Genomic DNA, 17,498 nt, shown 5'->3' with positions numbered 1-17,498 from the left:
TTAATACATACTTTACCCAACACTTTTTGAAGTGGGCCAAAGTGGAAAGACACAGCAGCACTGTGTTTTAGGAACAATGCTGTTTTGGATGACTTCTTTTAGTATGATTTCATGGTTTCAATGCCTATTTGGAATGTTGGATATGTGTTTTGTAAAATGTGTTTTATATGTTTGTGACAGCAACGGGCTGATCAGATTTACCGGCTGTTGTTTTTCTGTAAATGTATACGGCCCTCCAGTGCCGTTAGGTAAATTTCCTTAGTAGACAAAAGAGGATAACTTATTTGTGGAAGCTCTCTAACGATAATGCATTTAACTTACAGTGCATTCGGAAAGTATTTAGACCCCTTGACTGTTTTGACATTTTGTTACGCTACAGCATTATTCAAAAATGTATTAAATTGTTTTTTTTCTTCTTATCAATCCACACGCAATACCCCATAATGACAAAACAAAAACAGGTTTTTATAAATGTTTGCAAATGTATAGCATTTTTTAAACAGAAATATCACGGGCTGCCCCCAGGTGGTGAGGGTAGGTAGTAACACATCTGCCACGCTGATCCTCAACACTGGAGCTCCCCAGGGGTGCGTGCTCAGTCCCCTCCTGTACTCCCTGTTCACCCACGACTGCATGGCCAGGCACGACTCCAACACCATCATTAAGTTTGCAGACGACACAACAGTGCCTGATCATTGCCTGATCACCAACAACAACGAGACAGCCTATAGGGAGGAAGTCAGAGACCTGGCCAGGTGGTGCCAGAATAACAACCTATCCCTCAACGTAACCAAGACTAAGGAGATTATTGTGGACTACAGGAAAAGGAGGACCGAGCACGCCCCCATTCTCATCGACGGGGCTGTACATCGACGGGGTTGTATTGGCGCAGGTTGAAAGCTTCAAGTTCCTTGGTGTCCACATCAACAACAAACTAGAATGGTCCAAACACACCAAGACAGTCAAACCGGGCTATCTGCATTGTGTCCCACCCATCACTCGCCAACCCCTCTTTTACGCTACTGCTACTCTCTGTTCATCATATACAGTGCCTTGCAAAGGTATTCGGCCCCCTTGAACTTTGCGACCTTTTGCCACATTTCAGGCTTCAAACATAAAGATATAAAACTGTATTTTTTTGTGAAGAATCAACAACAAGTGGGACACAATCATGAAGTGAAACGACATTTATTGGATATTTCAAACTTTTTTAACAAATCAAAAACTGAAAAATTGGGCGTGCAAAATTATTCAGCCCCTTTACTTTCAGTGCAGCAAACTCTCTCCAGAAGTTCAGTGAGGATCTCTGAATGATCCAATGTTGACCTAAATGACTAATGATGATAAATACAATCCACCTGTGTGTAATCAAGTCTCCGTATAAATCCACCTGCACTGTGATAGTCTCAGAGGTCCGTTAAAAGCGCAGAGAGCATCATGAAGAACAAGGAACACACCAGGCAGGTCCGAGATACTGTTGTGAAGAAGTTTAAAGCCGGATTTGGATACAAAAATATTTCCCAGGCTTTAAACATCCCAAGGAGCACTGTGCAAGCGATAATATTGAAATGGAAGGAGTATCAGACCACTGCAAATCTACCAAGACCTGGCCGTCCATCTAAACTTTCAGCTCATACAAGGAGAAGACTGATCAGAGATGCAGCCAAGAGGCCCATGATCACTCTGGATGAACTGCAGAGATCTACAGCTGAGGTGGGAGACTCTGTCCATAGGACAACAATCAGTTGTGTATTGCACAAATCTGGCCTTTATGGAAGAGTGGCAAGAAGAAAGCCATTTCTTAAAGATATCCATAAAAAGTGTCGTTTAAAGTTTGCCACAAGCCACCTGGGAGACACACCAAACATGTGGAAGAAGGTGCTCTGATCAGATGAAACCAAAATTGAACTTTTTGGCAACAATGCAAAACGTTATGTTTGGCGTAAAAGCAACACAGCTGAACACACCATCCCCACTGTCAAACATGGTGGTGGCAGCATCATGGTTTGGGCCTGCTTTTCTTCAGCAGGGACAGGGAAGATGGTTAAAATTGATGGGATGATGGATGGAGCCAAATACAGGACCATTCTGGAAGAAAACCTGATGGAGTCTGCAAAAGACCTGCGACTGGGACGGAGATTTGTCTTCCAACAAGACAATGATCCAAAACATAAAGCAAAATCTACAATGGAATGGTTCAAAAATAAACATATCCAGGTGTTAGAATGGCCAAGTCAAAGTCCAGACCTGAATCCAATCGAGAATCTGTGGAAAGAACTGAAAACTGCTGTTCACAAATGCTCTCCATCCAACCTCACTGAGCTCGAGCTGTTTTGCAAGGAGGAATGGGAAAACATTTCAGTCTCTCGATGTCCAAAACTGATAGAGACATACCCCAAGCGACTTACAGCTGTAATCGCAGCAAAAGGTGGCGCTACAAAGTATTAACTTAAGGGGGCTGAATAATTTTGCACGCCCAATTTTTCAGTTTTTGATTTGTTAAAAAAGTTTGAAATATCCAATAAATGTCGTTCCACTTCATGATTGTGTCCCACAAAAAAATACAGTTTTATATCTTTATGTTTGAAGCCTGAAATGTGGCAAAAGGTCGCAAGGCACTGTATGCATAGTCACTTTCACCATATCTACATGTACATACTACCTCAATCAGCCTGACTAACCGGTGTCTGTATGTAGCCTCGCTACTGTATATAGCCTGTCTTTTTACTGTTGTTTTATTTCTTTACTTACCTATTGTTCACCTAATACCTTTTTTGCACTATTGGTTAGAGCCTGTAAGTACGCATTTCACTGTAAGGTCTACCTACACCTGTTGTATTCAGCGCACGTGAAAAATACACTTTGATTTGATTTACATAAGTATTCAGACCTTTTACTCAGTGCCTTGTTGAAGCACCTTTGGCAACGATTATAGCCTCAAGTCTTCATGGGTATGACGCTAAAAGCCTGTATTTCAGGTCTCTCTTCTGGCTAGCCACTCAAGGACATTCAGAGACTTGTCCCAAAGCCACTCCTGCATTGTCTTGGCTGTGTGCTTAGGGCTGCTCTCCTGTTGGAAGGTGAACCTTCGCCCCAATTTGAGGTCCTGGATACACTGGAGCAAGGATCTCTCTGTACTTTGCTCCGTTCATCTTTCCCTCGATCCTGACTATTCTCCCAGTCCCTGCCGCTGAAAAACATCTCCACAGCATGATGCTGCCACCACCATGCTTCACCATAGGGATGGTGCCAAGTTTTCTCCAGACGTGACGCTTGGCATTCAGGCAAAAGAGTTCCATCTTGGTTTTATCAGACCAGAGAATCTTCTATCTCATTTAGTCCTTTAGGTGCCTTTTGGCAAACACCAAGTGGGCTGTCGTGTGCCTTTTACTGAGGAGTGGCTTCTGTTTGGCCACTACCATAAAGGCCTGATTGGTGGAGTGCTGCAGAGATGGTTGTCCTTCTGGGAGGTTCTCCCATCTCCACAGAGGAACTCTAGAACTCTGTCAGAGTGACCATCTGGTTCTTGGTCACCTCCATGACGAAGGCCCTTCTCTACCCAATTGCTCGTTTGGGCCGGGCGGCCAGCTCTAAGAAGAGTCATGGTGATTCCAAACCTCTTCCAGGCCACTGTGTTCTGGTGACCTTCAATGGTGCCACCCTTTTTTGTTACCCTTCCTCAGATTTTTGCCTTGACACAATTCTGTCTCGGACCTCTACAGACAATTCCTTCCACCTCATGGCTTTGACATGCACTGTCAAATATGGGACTTTACATAGATGCGTGTGTGCCTTTCCAAATCGCGTCCAATCAATTGAATTTAGCACAGGTGGACTCCAATAAAATTGTAGAAACATATTAAGGATGATCAATGGAAACAGGATGCACCTGAGCTCAATTGAGTCCCAAAGCAAAAGGTCTGAATACTTATGTGAATAAGGCATTTCTGTTTTGTTCTTTTATCAATTTTTAAAAATGTCTAAAAACCTATTTTCGCTTTGTCATTATGAGGTATTGTGATTAGATTGATGAGGAAAAATGTTTTATTTAATCCATTTTAGAAAAAGGCTGTAACATAACAACATGTGGAAAAAGGGGTCTGAATACTTTATTAATGTACTGTATATACACTGAGTGGACAAAACATTAACAGTTTCCTAATATTGAGTTGCACCCCCCTTTTGCCATCAGAAAAGCCTCAAATCCTTCTTTAACCTTCAAAAATCTCCCCCTTCTTCTACACTGATTGAAATAGATTTAACAAGTGAACTCAATAAGGGATCATAGCTTTCACCTGGATACACCTGGTCAGTCTATCATGGAAGAGCTGGTGTCCTTAATGTTTGGTACACTTTGTGCATATTTTAACACGAGAACATTATGGTTCTAGATATTTGGTTTCCTGAAGGAGGAATCATGACATTAAGATTGCCAAACAACAGCAATAGGTTTCGGTTAAAAGGCATTCCAAGCCTCCATTTCCCTTAACTTCCTGAGATGATGAGATTATCAAAGATGATCATGAAGACAAACCTAAGGTTTCTAAGGACCATATGAATTGTATTAACACTGTTGGCCACAAGGCGGAATAGTTTCTTGTTAGACGATCAGTCAAAGGAAGCTACTTCAGGTCACAGTCTAGTGAACACTTGAGATTAGGATGAATTTTAAATATGTAATGGGATGTTTTCATGTTGTATGGATACCTTTCATCATGAACTCTCAATAAAAGGTCAAACTTTATTGGCAACGTTGATTTGTAAAACAGAACTACTTCAAGGAATACGTTGATACAGTTTTTAATATTAAAAAATGACATATGTGTGTGTGTGTGTGTGTGTGTCTGGCGCGTGCGTGTGGATGTGTTTGCGTGTGTGTATGAGTGTGAGTGAGTGAGCGAACATGTGTATAAGATGCATTAACTCCTCTTTGTCTACATGTATGGGGTTCCGTTAGTTATGCTGTGTCATCATAGTGTTCTGTATGAGTGTGCTCAGCAGTAGTCTTCAGTGACTATGTCTCCCCTGCAGGTGGCATCAGAAAGGCCCTGTGTGTTACAGCTGCGGGTCCTGATACGTTTTCCTCCACTGCAGCCTGACCAGGCTGCCCAACACGACCAGTTCCCCTCCTGAGGAACACTCTCCACGGGGGTTTTAGTATTCTTATCTGGAGAAGAAAACTATATTTTAGCTTGACAGCTTTAACTATATACATAGGACAGTGTGCTTGTGCGTGCATACATGCTTGGGCATGCGTGTGTATACAACGGCTGGCTCCACTCACTGTTATCAGCCTTGGCATCCTGGCAGGCCAGACCTTCAAACTGGGGCAGACAGAGACACAGGCACTTCCCATCCAGCAGGGCCAGAGAGCCCCCGTTGTGACAGGGCTTACACTTGCACACACTGTACTCAGCCTCGTACTCCTGAGTGGCTCTCTGCATGTTAAGCCTCCTGGTGTTCGCATCAGGCATACTCAGTGGGATCAGGGTCTGAATGGGTTCTGGCTATGAGGGGAGACAGACAGACAGGACAGGAAACTGACTTACTGTAACATTCAGTTCAATACAACTCAAGGAAACAGAGTTGTGATGTGAACTGGAGACAGATGGAAGTGGAGTTATTGGGCATGGGATAGAATGACGGTCAAAGATAAAAGTAACAAAACGTTTTTAAAAATACATTTGAATGACACCGAGGGGCAACGCTGTTACATCCACTCGCATTCAAACCCATGCATGTGCACACACACGGACACACACTCATACACAGATGTAAATAGTGCAAACATGCACTGAAACGTATTCAGTTGGCCTTTGCTGTTATGATGTTTGTTGTCCTGGATGTATTTTGTTTTCTGTAGTTTTCAGTTGTTATTTTCTGTTTGTGTTTGTGTTTTCCTTTGTTTACATTTTCTTCTCTTTTGTTCATTTTGTTGGCTGTTGGGGGACTGTGGCTTGGGGGGAACGGAAGGTGAGGTTGTTTTTTTGGGGGGGGAGGGGGGGGGGCTTCACTGCAGGTAGATTGTATGCTTTAATATACATACAGTATATATTTTTTATTACAAAAATACAACTTTAACAATCCCTTTTGGACAATGTAACACCTTCTTTCAGATCTACACAGTGTTTATAGGAATGAGACAGTATGGGATGGATTTGGAATTGTGACCTCACCTCACTGCTGAGGAGTGCAGGGGCATCGCCCACTGTCCGGGCCCAGTTCTGATAGGTCTTCACGTCCATTAGCCCCTCCTTCGTTATCTGGGTTCTCATGGCGACAGCGGCCTCCAGGGTTCCGCCCCTGACTACAGTTATCACCTTATCCACCAGCGCCTTGCCCTCCTTCTCAGCTGTGGATACAGAGCCACCTCAGGAATCAAAGAGGGTGGGTGTTGTGTGTGCCAGCAGCATACCACCCTGCATGCCACTGCTGGCTTGCCTCTGAAGCTAAGCAGGGTTGGTCCCTGGATGGTCCCTGGATGGGGGACCAGATGCTGCTGGAAGTGGTGTTGGAGGGCCAGTAGGAGACACTCTTGATTGGGGACATTGCCCTGTGTAGGGTGCCGTATTTCAGATGGGACATTAAACGGGTGTCTTGACTCTGTGGTCACTAAGGATCCCTTGGCACTTATCTTAAGAGTAGGGGTGTTAACCCTGGTGTCCTGGCTAAATTCCCAATTTGGCCCTCATACCATCAGGGAACCTAATCATCCCCAGCTTCCAATTGGCTCATTCATCCCCCCCCTCCTCTGTAACTATTCCCCAGGTCTTTGCTGTAAATGAGAATGTGTTCTTAGTCAACTTACCTGGTAAAATAAGGGTTAGATAAACGGTATATTTGTGTTGACGGACCTGTGTTTTTATTCACAGTGTCTTTACAGTGTCCGGGTCTGATGTGGGCATCTCCTCCAATCCCGATGTTGGTGTCAAAGTTTGCTGAGATTCCAACTTTAATGCAGTCCTGGAGCTTTCTCTCAGTCAGCTCTATAGGAGAGACAACATTGCTAAAACATCACATACGGACATCACTGCAAACAGGAGAGGTTTTTATATGGTCACATTTCAATCATTTTCCCAAATCATTATAAAAAAACATTCATATAGAACCAAATATTTTCTCTCTGATCCTCAATACAATGTTGGGCTGTTTTGAATAAGAGCCCTAGCTAGTATTGATGTTTCATGTATCAGTGGTAGCCTCTTAAAGGCCCAGTGCAGTCAAAATTGTGTTTTCAATTTTTATCAGATGGCAAAAGTCCCGACGTTAAATCTTCGTCATACTTCTTCTGCACAAAACTCCTCTTACACCATTTAAGCTAGAAACGCCATTCAAACTTTAAAATGTGCAGACTGGTCTGGAATAGTGGGCTTGTATACAACTGTTTGATATTATTTACACTTTCTGTCCATCTTCATTCACTTTAATTGTGACATCATCACTTCAAACTTCCATTCACTGTAAATGCAACAATGCAACATTTGACACAAATCAGCTACTTTGGCTAAACACTTATACATCTTCTCTGCTCTTCAAATCTGAAATAATAACATCATTATCTGGTACCATTACAGCATCAACAACATTTTCTGTAACTTTAAAAACGGACATTTTGATCTTTCCGAACAAGTTAGACAAGAAGTTAGAGGGTATGAAATCTTCATCCACGTCTCTGCTATTCCAATCAGTCCACTGAACAAAAATATCCGCTACGGATCTAACAATACAGCCGTTTTAGTAACTGCATTAAAAAAAAATGGCCAACTTTTTCCTAACAACTGACATTTTGACCAAAGTTGAAGTAGACATCTTGGTCTACTTCTGTGCGATACATATCTGGAAATACGAACAGAAATATCTACTACCAATCAAGTGCTACAGATGTTTTAATAACCACAGCAACTAATTTAGCCACGTTCCCACTGTTGAATGAATTGCTATGGAACTTTTCAGAACTTTCAAATTAGAACAATGTGGGAGCGCATTCTAAGCATGAGACAATGAGTAAACGTTGTTACTAATAACACTAATCAGCTACCTTGACCACTTTTCTCAACAATATGTCGTAGACAAAAACTTAAAGGGTATGACACCTTGGTCTACTTCTCATATATTCAAATCTGAAATCAAAACAGCAATAATAATAACTACTTAAGTCAAATATTTTAAACTTCTTCCACTACCACAAAAATACTTGTAAAGAGTTTAAAGCAAGTCCCACCAATTTTTCTTCACGGAAAATAACCATCCAGTTTCCTGATAGTTGCTGGTAAAAAATGCACTCTACACAGGAACTTCTAATCAGCAGGTTTGCATTGGCGGGAATTCCGGCTTTCCATGGTGACAACACCATACAGTAAATAGGTTAATTGACCAATAACAATGTTCTAAACCTCTCTGCCAATAACAGCTAGTTTTCCGGTTTCCCCTCCCCACTCAGACCACTCCCAGCCAGTCCTATAAAATTATTGTTGAGAAATAGTTTTCCTAAAAAGTTATTTTTGCCAATTTTAATTGAAATCTATTACAATAAGGTATTTAATTGTTACCCAGAAATGATTTGATAGAAAAACAGCTGCATTGGACCTTTAAGAGTGGTGTTGGTAGAAAAACAATACGATTTTAAGATCCCCACTTTTGTCCTTGATGGTGTCCTGGTTGAGAACGTAGACCAGCTGGTACTCTCCTCCAGACTTCCCATTCCTGGTGTAGTGAGTCCCATAGTCCTCCAGAAAGCTGCATTCCATTCAATTAAATTCCATTAAATTCCATTCAACTTAACTCAAAACACTTCATCCATCCACAATTGTCCAAGCAGGAGTAGGCAAATACACAACAATTTATATACATTATATATCAATTTACACAAGATACAGTCACAAAAACTATGTGTTTCTAGTGTAATAATAACAGTCCAACCTGAAGTACTGTCCTTTCTCGTACTCCAGAGGTAGAGACTTGACATGCTCTAAAAACTCCCCAGCCACCTGAAGGTCCCGGGAACGCATCCTATAGGTGCTCAGCTGCACACGGCCGTTCACGCGCATGAAACTCTTGTTCTGATTGGACAAGAACCAACATCAATTCATAAATTCAAATCAGGGAGTTTAAACTCAATCAGCCAAGACATTTTAGACTTCCGGCAAGTATAAAGCCACTGTGATTTACAAGATGGATGAAATAAACAAATACAAATGGACTGAAAGTATTTTATCCATGGGGGTACAGAGAGCGTACACTACAGTATAACATGAAGCCTACTGTACCTTGATGGTAGTGTACTCCGAGACTTCCTTGATCATCTGTGTCCTGTCATACTCAGCATCCAACCCAACCCCTCCTGACACAGTCGTATTGGACTTGGCCATAGACTTTTCTGTGGGGGTGAATTTTAAGTTCAACCCAGCGCTCACAGTCAACTTGGTCTCAGTCATCAGTTCCCTCAGGAGGGTGTATGTGTCCTCATAGATCTCTTTGGAAACGGTCTCCTCTGCTATAGTCTGGGAAAGACACATGCAGGGGTCAGAGGTCAATCACCAAGGTTTGAATTTGCTGAAGTGTTACATACTGTATTGTCTCATCTTCGAACCCAGAAGCAAATCTCACATGCTCATTGGCCAGCTACTAGATGTTAATAGTCTGTCACAATGTGGGATGGAACTTTGAGCAAATATACAGACAATATCATAAAGCCAGAATGGTTTGGGTCAGTGCAATTTAAGAACTGATTTGAAATTACATAAAGATGATTTGAAATTACAATGCAAGAAAAGTTACATTTATGGACGGAGAAGTGATTCATCTTAGTCTGAAATCTGAGCTGAATATCTCTGTTTCAATACTGAAGTGAAGGCAAATTCCAGGCTAGGCCTTACTCACCTCATAGTTGAGCAAGCCCACGTTCCAAGGCAGCCTGTTGTACTCGTTGTTATTGATGTTCTTCACCTTGTTGCACATCCCATTGAAGTAGTCGTTGTTGAAGGGGTTTATACGGGGCTCCATGCCCAAGATGTTGATTCTGTCACAGCATAAAGACAGACACAGAACTTAAAAGAACACTAATATAATAAGTATTTCTATGGACATGTCAGAGAGCTCTGTATTCAGACCTTAGTGGCTGCTGGAGATCATTCAGGAGCAGACCCGAGTTCAAATAGTATTTGTTTTCTTTACTTTGTGTCTTTGAATGAGTGTGCCTGGAGTCGAGGTTTGCATTTTTGGGAATATTCCATTGCACCAGGCATACTCAATCAAGTGCAGCTATCATCCCCGTGCTCAAGAAAGGGAAAGTAACTGAACGACTACCGATCCGTAGCACTAACTTCCATCATCATGAAATGCTTCAAAAGGCTAGTCAAAGACTACATCACCTCCTCCCTCCCCTGACACACTCAACCCTCTCCAATTCGCCTACCGCCCTGACAGATCTACGAACGAAGCAATCACCATTGCGCTGCACACTGCAATCACCATTGCGCTGCACACTGCCCTCACCCACCTGTACAAAAGGGATGCATACAGTATGTGAGGTGTCACGATCGTTTGTAGAAACGGACCAAGGCTCAGCGAATGTTGAGATCCACATTATTTATTAGAAAGTGAAACTAAGCAAAGACAAATAAACAAACTAACAACGAACTGTGACTACAGAGATGCTACAGGCACTAACACACTAACAATATCCCAAACGCTACTTAAGTATGATCCCCAATTAGCGACAACGATAGCCAGCTGCCTCAAATTGGGAATCATACTAAAACACCAACATAGAAAAAACTAACTAGAACCCCACATAGAAAATATAAACTGACCTACTCTACCATAGAAAATAAAGGCTTTCTATGGTCAGGACGTGCCATGAGTTTGCTGTTCATTGACTACAGCTCTGTCTTCAATACCATAGTGCCATCTAAACTCATCACAAAGCTCACAACCCTTGGGCTGAACTCCTCTCTATGCAACTGGGTCATGGACTTCCTGATGGGTCGCCCCTAGGTGGCAACATTACCTCTGCCACAATGATCCTCATCACAGAAGCCCCAGAAGGGTGCATCCTAGGTCCCCTTCTGTATTCCCTGGATACCCGTGATTTTGTGGTTTCACACAGTTCCAACTCCGTTATCAAGTTCGCTGATGACACGACAGTAGTAGGCCTGATTACCAACAATGACGAGACGGCCTACAGAGAGGAGTTAGGCACTCTGACGGCATGGTGCCAGGTAAACAACCTCTCCCTCAACATCAGCAAAATAAAGGAGCTGATTGTGGACTTCAGGAGGAACCAGGTTGGGCACGCCCCATCCGCATCAACGGTGCCATCGTGGAGACGATACAAAACGTAAAGTTCCTCGGCATACACATCTCTGATGAGCTGAAATGGTCAAACCACACGGACACCGTAGTGAAGCAGGCAAGGCAGCAACTCTTCAACCTCAACAACAAACATTTACCCTGCACACCCTCCAATGGACATTTATCATTGTTACAGCTGGAAATATGTATATATTATTCGTTTTTATTATTGTTTCATTCACTTCTCACTTCCCTCCCCTGCTGCTCCCCCCCTCTACGGACACTTACCCTGCACACCTCCCCAATGGACATTTATCATTGTACAGTTGTAAATGTGTATATTATTATTATTATTCTGATTGTCTCATTCACTTCTATTTTATTGACCTGAACTGTAGGAGCTTGCAGCATAAAAATTGCACTGTAACCTGCGAATCAATCTGCGATCCTGTGCATGTGAATAACAAACTAATCTGATGTAAAATATTTAAAACAAAAATAAATACTATTTGAACCCTATTTGGTCTGCTACTGTCCAGGTGTTTGAGAGGTAAGTGCTGCTGTGCTGACCCGTATCCTGCAGTCCTGCCCTGTTCGTTGGTGTCATACAACTTTGTGCCACAGGGCTTACGTGCGGGCTCACAGTCCTCGTCTGACCCGTCCTCGCAGTCATAGTCTCCGTTACACGACAGTCTCAACTTAATACATGGACCTTCACAAAGAGAGGGAGAGGGAGCGACAAACACAGACAGACAGAAACGTGCATGATCAGTGTATGATGACAGTTGTATCAATTAATTCACTGCAATAGCACTACTGCAACTGTGTAAATTGTACTACTGTTAACTTAACTTTAGTCCATCGCTGCTCAGAGTAAACGCCCTGCCCTAAATGAAATATTGCCACCAGCTTTGATGCACACAGATTCAGCTTCATATTCGATCTGAAAAATGGAGGCACCATTGTGACAGCCCCTCCCTGCTCTGTCTACTGGGTTTTGCTGTGCTTACTTCCTGCAGGAGATTGGTGGGCGGAGTAGTAGAGGTAGGCGGAGCTGGGAGGGTCGTCAGTGCTGATAGGGCACACTTGTGAAATCTCAGCTGTGGCATAAGGCCACTGTTTCCCCATTCAGCAAGAGATTCCTCTCTCCATGCATACCTTTGGTTGTTTTGATGTAGCTTTGGCAGTTGACACACGTTGGGCAGTGTTAGCTCTTTGTTATTTTTTGTGTGGTGACCATGGCTGGGGCAGTTGTCTCAGGAGCACATCCGTGGCTCAGTGGGGTAACCAGCTTGCTAGGAACTTTTCTGTGACAGCGGGGTAAAGTGCATGAAGAATGAGGTTGAGCTAGTAATAGGTCTTGGGGAAGCTCCACTTGTTTTTTTGTTTTTTTCTATCCTGTGTGGTTGACACTGATTCTGTTTTGTCTGGTTTGGGATACTCAATTGGGGCGAGAGCAGGTTTTTTGTTCGTTGACTGTTTGACTATGGCTAACATTGAGTAATTATTCCAAGTCCTGAGGGAGGAGCTTCTGGATTGCTATACTAAAGATCAATTGTTATGAATTGCGACATATAACATGGCGATTGATGATAAACGTCTGAAAGAGAAGGCCAAGTCCATACTAAAGGCCAAGTCCATACTAAAGGCCAAGTTCATACTAAAGGCCAACTTGATTGAATCCGGCATTCTAATGGAGTTGTTTTCTCCTGGTTTGGCTACATTTCGGTCCACTCAAACGGCCATAATCCAATCTTATCTTTTGAACAGCAAAAATAACTGTTGTTGCTACAACTAGAGCATGATGGACTAAAACAGCAACAAGCGTTGGAAAAGGAGTTGGAGGTAGAAAGGTTTAAACCGGAAACGGAGCGTGCCAAACTGACGCTGCAACAAGTCAGTTTAGACTTGGTCTGTCACGCCCTGGCCTTAGTATTCTGTGTTTTCTTTATTATTTTGGTTAGGCCAGGGTGTGACATGGGTGATTTATGTGTTTTGTCTTATCTAGGGTTTTTGTAGTCTATGGGGTTGAGTGTTCTAGGTAAGTCTATGGTTGCCTGGAGTGGTTCTCAATCAGAGACAGGTGTTTATCGTTGTCTCTGATTGGGAACCATATTTAGGCAGCCATATTCTTTAGGTATCTTGTGGGTGATTGTTCCTGTCTCTGTGTATTGCACCAGTTAGGACTGTTTTGGTTTTTCCACGGTTTCTTATTTTGTATAGTGTTCACGTTTTCATCTTTCATTAAATATGTTTATAAATAACCACGCTGCATTTTGGTCCTCCTCTCCTTCCCAGGAAGAAAACCGTTACATGGTCAGAGATGGTAAGCTCTCTGACATGTCTCTTAATGACAGTTACGGTGATTTCTCTGGAGTTCGTGCTCAGCTTTCCTTCAATGTAGCTGGAAAATTGAGGCTCCGGATGAAATTCAGTGAAAAGGGTAGCAGATTCCACGAATTGGCCTGACACCGACCATACATTGATGTTTCAATGTGTGCTAACTGGAAAGCACAAGAGGCCTACTCGGCTCTTAACGTTGCTGACAGCCAAAACTAGGGCAAAGTTAAAGCTGCTGTGTTGCATGCCTATGAGATAGTTCCAGAAGGGTATCGCCAGTGGTTTAAAACCTGGAAAATAGCTAACAAACAGACTTTTGTTGAGTTCGCACGGGATTTGCACACCCAGTTTAATGGATGGTGCACTTCGTTAGATGTTACAACCTACGAGCAGTTGTGCTGGAGCAGTTCAAAGATTGTCTCTGACCGCCTTGCCACATACATAAATGAGCATAAGGTGCAGACCGCCTCCGGGGCTGCCATGTTGGCTGATGAATATGTGTTGAGGCATAAAGGTCACTTTGGGGAACCCCGTTTTAGCAGTGATGGTTGTAGGGATAGTTTTGGGACTAAATAATTTCCTACTGGGCCTGACCTTGTCTCAAGGGTTGACTGTGGTTCCCATGTGAAGTCAGATCATGGCAAAATCTGCAATTACTGCCGTGGTAAAGGTCATTGGAAAAATGAATGCCCTGTCCTTAGCGTTAAAGCTAGGCCTTCTGGGGTTAATGTGCCCGTAAAGCCTATGGAATTAGCGACACCTGCTTCTAAGTTAAGGGATTCAAATGTTCCACCTCAGGACCAGTTAAAAGAACCATTGGGTATGGTTGACAGTGCATCCATCTATTAACCGTTCATTACTGAGGGTTACGTATCTCTGATAGGTAACCAAGAGAGTGTCCCGGATGAGCCCCCACTTGTTACAACCTGGCTGAAGATTGTAACAAATAATGGGAAACCACACACTGAGTAAAGGAATAACAAAATGAATTTATTCCATAAAGTAAACACTCTCAACAATAATCAGATGAGGCAGGAAGGTCAGTAAATTAGGTGTCAACTGCCAAAGCCACAACAAAACAACCAAAGGTATGCATGGTGAGGAATCTCTTGCTGAATGGGGAAAAAGTGGCTTTAGCTGAGCTTTCACAACTGTGCCCCATCAGCACTGACGACCCTCCCAGCTCTGCCAACCTCTACTACTCCGCGAAATGCACCAGCCACTTTTCAACGCCTTATGAACAGGGTTGTTTCTGGTTTGGAGGGATGTGCTGTGTACCTTGATGATGTAGTTGTGTACAGTGATACATGGGAACAACACTTGTGCCGTGTAGCAGCACTGTTTGGTCGCCTGGCAGAAGCTCGACTTACCATTAACTTGGCAAAGTGTGAGTTTGCCAGGGCAACTGTGACATACCTTGGTGAAGTTGTCGGTCAGGGGGAAGTACGGCCGGTACGTGCTAAAGTTTTGGCCATTGATCATTATACTCACGTCCAACCACTAAAAAAGATCTCCAGTGTTTTTTTGGGATGGTCGGCTACAACCACAGTTTTGTAAGAATATTTAGACTGAGGCCGCACCCCTTACTGACTTGCTTAAGGCAAAGGCCAACTTTGTCTGGTCTCCATTATGTCAATGGTCCTTTGCGGATGTTAAAGCTCTTCTCAGTACTGCTCCTGCAAGAGATTGGTGGGCGGAGTAGGTGAGGTGGGTGGAGCTGGGAGGGTTGTCAGTGCTGATGGAGCACGCTTGTCAAAGCTCAGCTCTGGCATAAAGCCACTGTTTCCCCATTCAGCAAGAGATTCCTCTCTCCATGTTGACATCTAATTTACTGACCTTCATCTGATTATTGTTGTGAGTGTTTATTTATGGAATAAATTAATTTTGTTATTCCTTTACTCAGTGTGTGGTTTCCCATTGTTTGTTACAATCTTGGGCCAGGTTGTAACACCATACACAGACATACTCATGGCTATGACCTAATTGGGAGGTACAGTACCTGATTCACAAGTGAACTCAGTGCTGGAGCACTCAGAGGGCAGGGCCTGTTCACACACAGCATCACTGGTGCACGCCTGCTGCTCTCCTATTGGCTGTCCTTGACAGGGCTTCCCACCAAATTGTCCGAACACCTCCACACTCCGAGAACGGTGCTGCCAACATGACAGAGTTCAAACAGTTAAGGAGCATACAAACTTTCACTCATGCTTTTTAAGCCACGAATCATTTGAGTCTGACATTTGAGAAAAATGAGAGACTGGGAGGCCAAATTGCTAGGCCCTGATCTGTATATTTTATTAATCTGAGACCCACCCGTATCTTGGTGCAGCTGTTACAGGGGGTCCACTCAGACCAGCGGCTCCAGACACAGTCCACTGGGTCAGGGGGAGCCACCTTGACCTCCCGAGTGTCCCGTTTGCCTCTATGGGTTACACACATAAGGTTCAGAGCTCAGATTACTAGAACAAGTGTCTTATTGTATTTTGTGTAATGAGAGAATAAACAAGAGTAATGAGAGTATTTTGTGTCAAATAGAGCATACGTACGTTCTGTTTTCATCACCAGACACGGACACAGACACAGCCACAGCACAGAACCCCAGGAGAAGAGCAGCAGCTACCTCAGTCCTCATAACGGCAGAATGATAAACAGAAGGTTGGTATGTCTTTGCTTTATATTTAAGGCCTTTCTGTTAATGATTGCAGAACAAATCGATAGTTTGGATCTTGATTTATGGAAAAACGCAACCCAGAGTGTTATCAGTGGACTCATGGTAGAGTTAGTGGACTATCCCCTATTTCACAATTTATTACAATTATTGTGTATTAGAATAAATGGACAGATTTTCAAAATACAGTGTATTTTGCATTTTTCTATCCAACATATTATCCCAACATATGATACATTTCTGAAATCCTCAAGACGTTTCCTGATCACACAAAAATGACAAATGTTAATATCATATTCATAGGAGGCATTACACACCATTTTGTGTACTCTGAGCCAAACCATATTTTCAATTTGGGACAGTTTATTTATTGGTCTGACAAGTGAAAATCTAAACTATTGTTTCTAAATCCTTGTAGAGAAACCACATGATCAAAATCACATCACTTCATTGGTGTGACCTTTATAGAGGAGGGAAAAGCAAGCTTCAAACAGGAAGCTCACCTCTGTGAAGAACACCTCTCTCACCTCTGTGAAGAGATTAGTGACAGCTTTTTTTCTGTTTTGATGTTAAGGTTATAAAACTTTCATAAATAATGCACTGTGCCAAACTGTGGTGTAAATGTGCATACTATGTACTGGTATTATGTTAAAAAAAATTGTTGTCCCGCTTTACCAACCATCGCTAGCTAAAGTAGCACAGCATAGCTAGCTAAAGTAGGACAACATGGAGTAGCTAAAGTAGGACAGCATAGCTAGCTAAAGTAGGACAACATGGAGTAGCTAAAGTAGCACAGCATAGCTAGCTAAAGTAGGACAACATGGAGTAGCTAAAGTAGGACAGCATAGCTAGCTAAAGTAGGACAACATGGAGTAGCTAAAGTAGCACAGCATAGCTAGCTAAAGTAGGACAACATGGAGTAGCTAAAGTAGGACAGTATAGCTAGCTAAAGTAGGACAACATGGAGTAGCTAAAGTAGCACAGCATAGCTAGCTAAAGTAGAACAACATGGAGTAGCTAAAGTAGGACAGCATAGCTAGCTAACGTAGAACAACATGGAGTAGCTAAAGTAGGACAGCATAGTTAGCTAAAGTAGGACAACATGTAGTAGCTAAAGTAGGACATCATGGAGTAGCTAAAGTAGCACAGCATAGCTAGCTAAAGTAGAACAACATGGAGTAGCTAAAGTAGGACAGCA

At 42.8% G+C, this 17,498-nt stretch overlaps 2 protein-coding genes across 3 annotated transcripts in view; one reads left to right on the top strand and one right to left on the bottom strand.

Annotated features, from left to right (window-relative positions):
* Positions 1 to 4,721: 4,721 nt before the first annotated feature.
* Positions 4,722 to 16,316, bottom strand: LOC139422778 (complement component 9). The gene is made up of 12 exons (XM_071174115.1): positions 16,179 to 16,316; positions 15,946 to 16,054; positions 15,632 to 15,785; positions 11,863 to 12,004; positions 9,880 to 10,018; positions 9,267 to 9,500; positions 8,920 to 9,059; positions 8,636 to 8,736; positions 6,855 to 6,986; positions 6,177 to 6,352; positions 5,285 to 5,507; positions 4,722 to 5,167 (listed from the first exon to the last, which is right to left on the bottom strand). Exons 1-12 carry the CDS (start codon positions 16,262 to 16,264, stop codon positions 4,995 to 4,997), a joined length of 1,809 nt encoding a protein of 602 aa, XP_071030216.1. The 5' UTR covers positions 16,265 to 16,316; the 3' UTR covers positions 4,722 to 4,994.
* The window catches only part of LOC139422775 (disabled homolog 2-like), a 28,559-nt gene continuing 27,139 nt past the window's right edge, over positions 16,079 to 17,498 (top strand). The window contains exon 1 of one of the 2 annotated variants that reach the window (XM_071174110.1): positions 16,079 to 16,287. The gene's annotated coding sequence lies outside the window, so the exon portion shown is untranslated. The remainder of the gene's footprint in view (positions 16,288 to 17,498) is intronic. The other variant, XM_071174113.1, reaches the window with a different exon arrangement.

This window comes from Oncorhynchus clarkii, chromosome 12, assembly GCF_045791955.1.
Source record: "Oncorhynchus clarkii lewisi isolate Uvic-CL-2024 chromosome 12, UVic_Ocla_1.0, whole genome shotgun sequence".
NCBI classification, from domain to species: Eukaryota; Metazoa; Chordata; class Actinopteri; order Salmoniformes; family Salmonidae; genus Oncorhynchus; species Oncorhynchus clarkii.
Note: the sequence above shows the minus strand (reverse complement) of the source record. Positions and strands in the feature narration are given on the sequence as shown.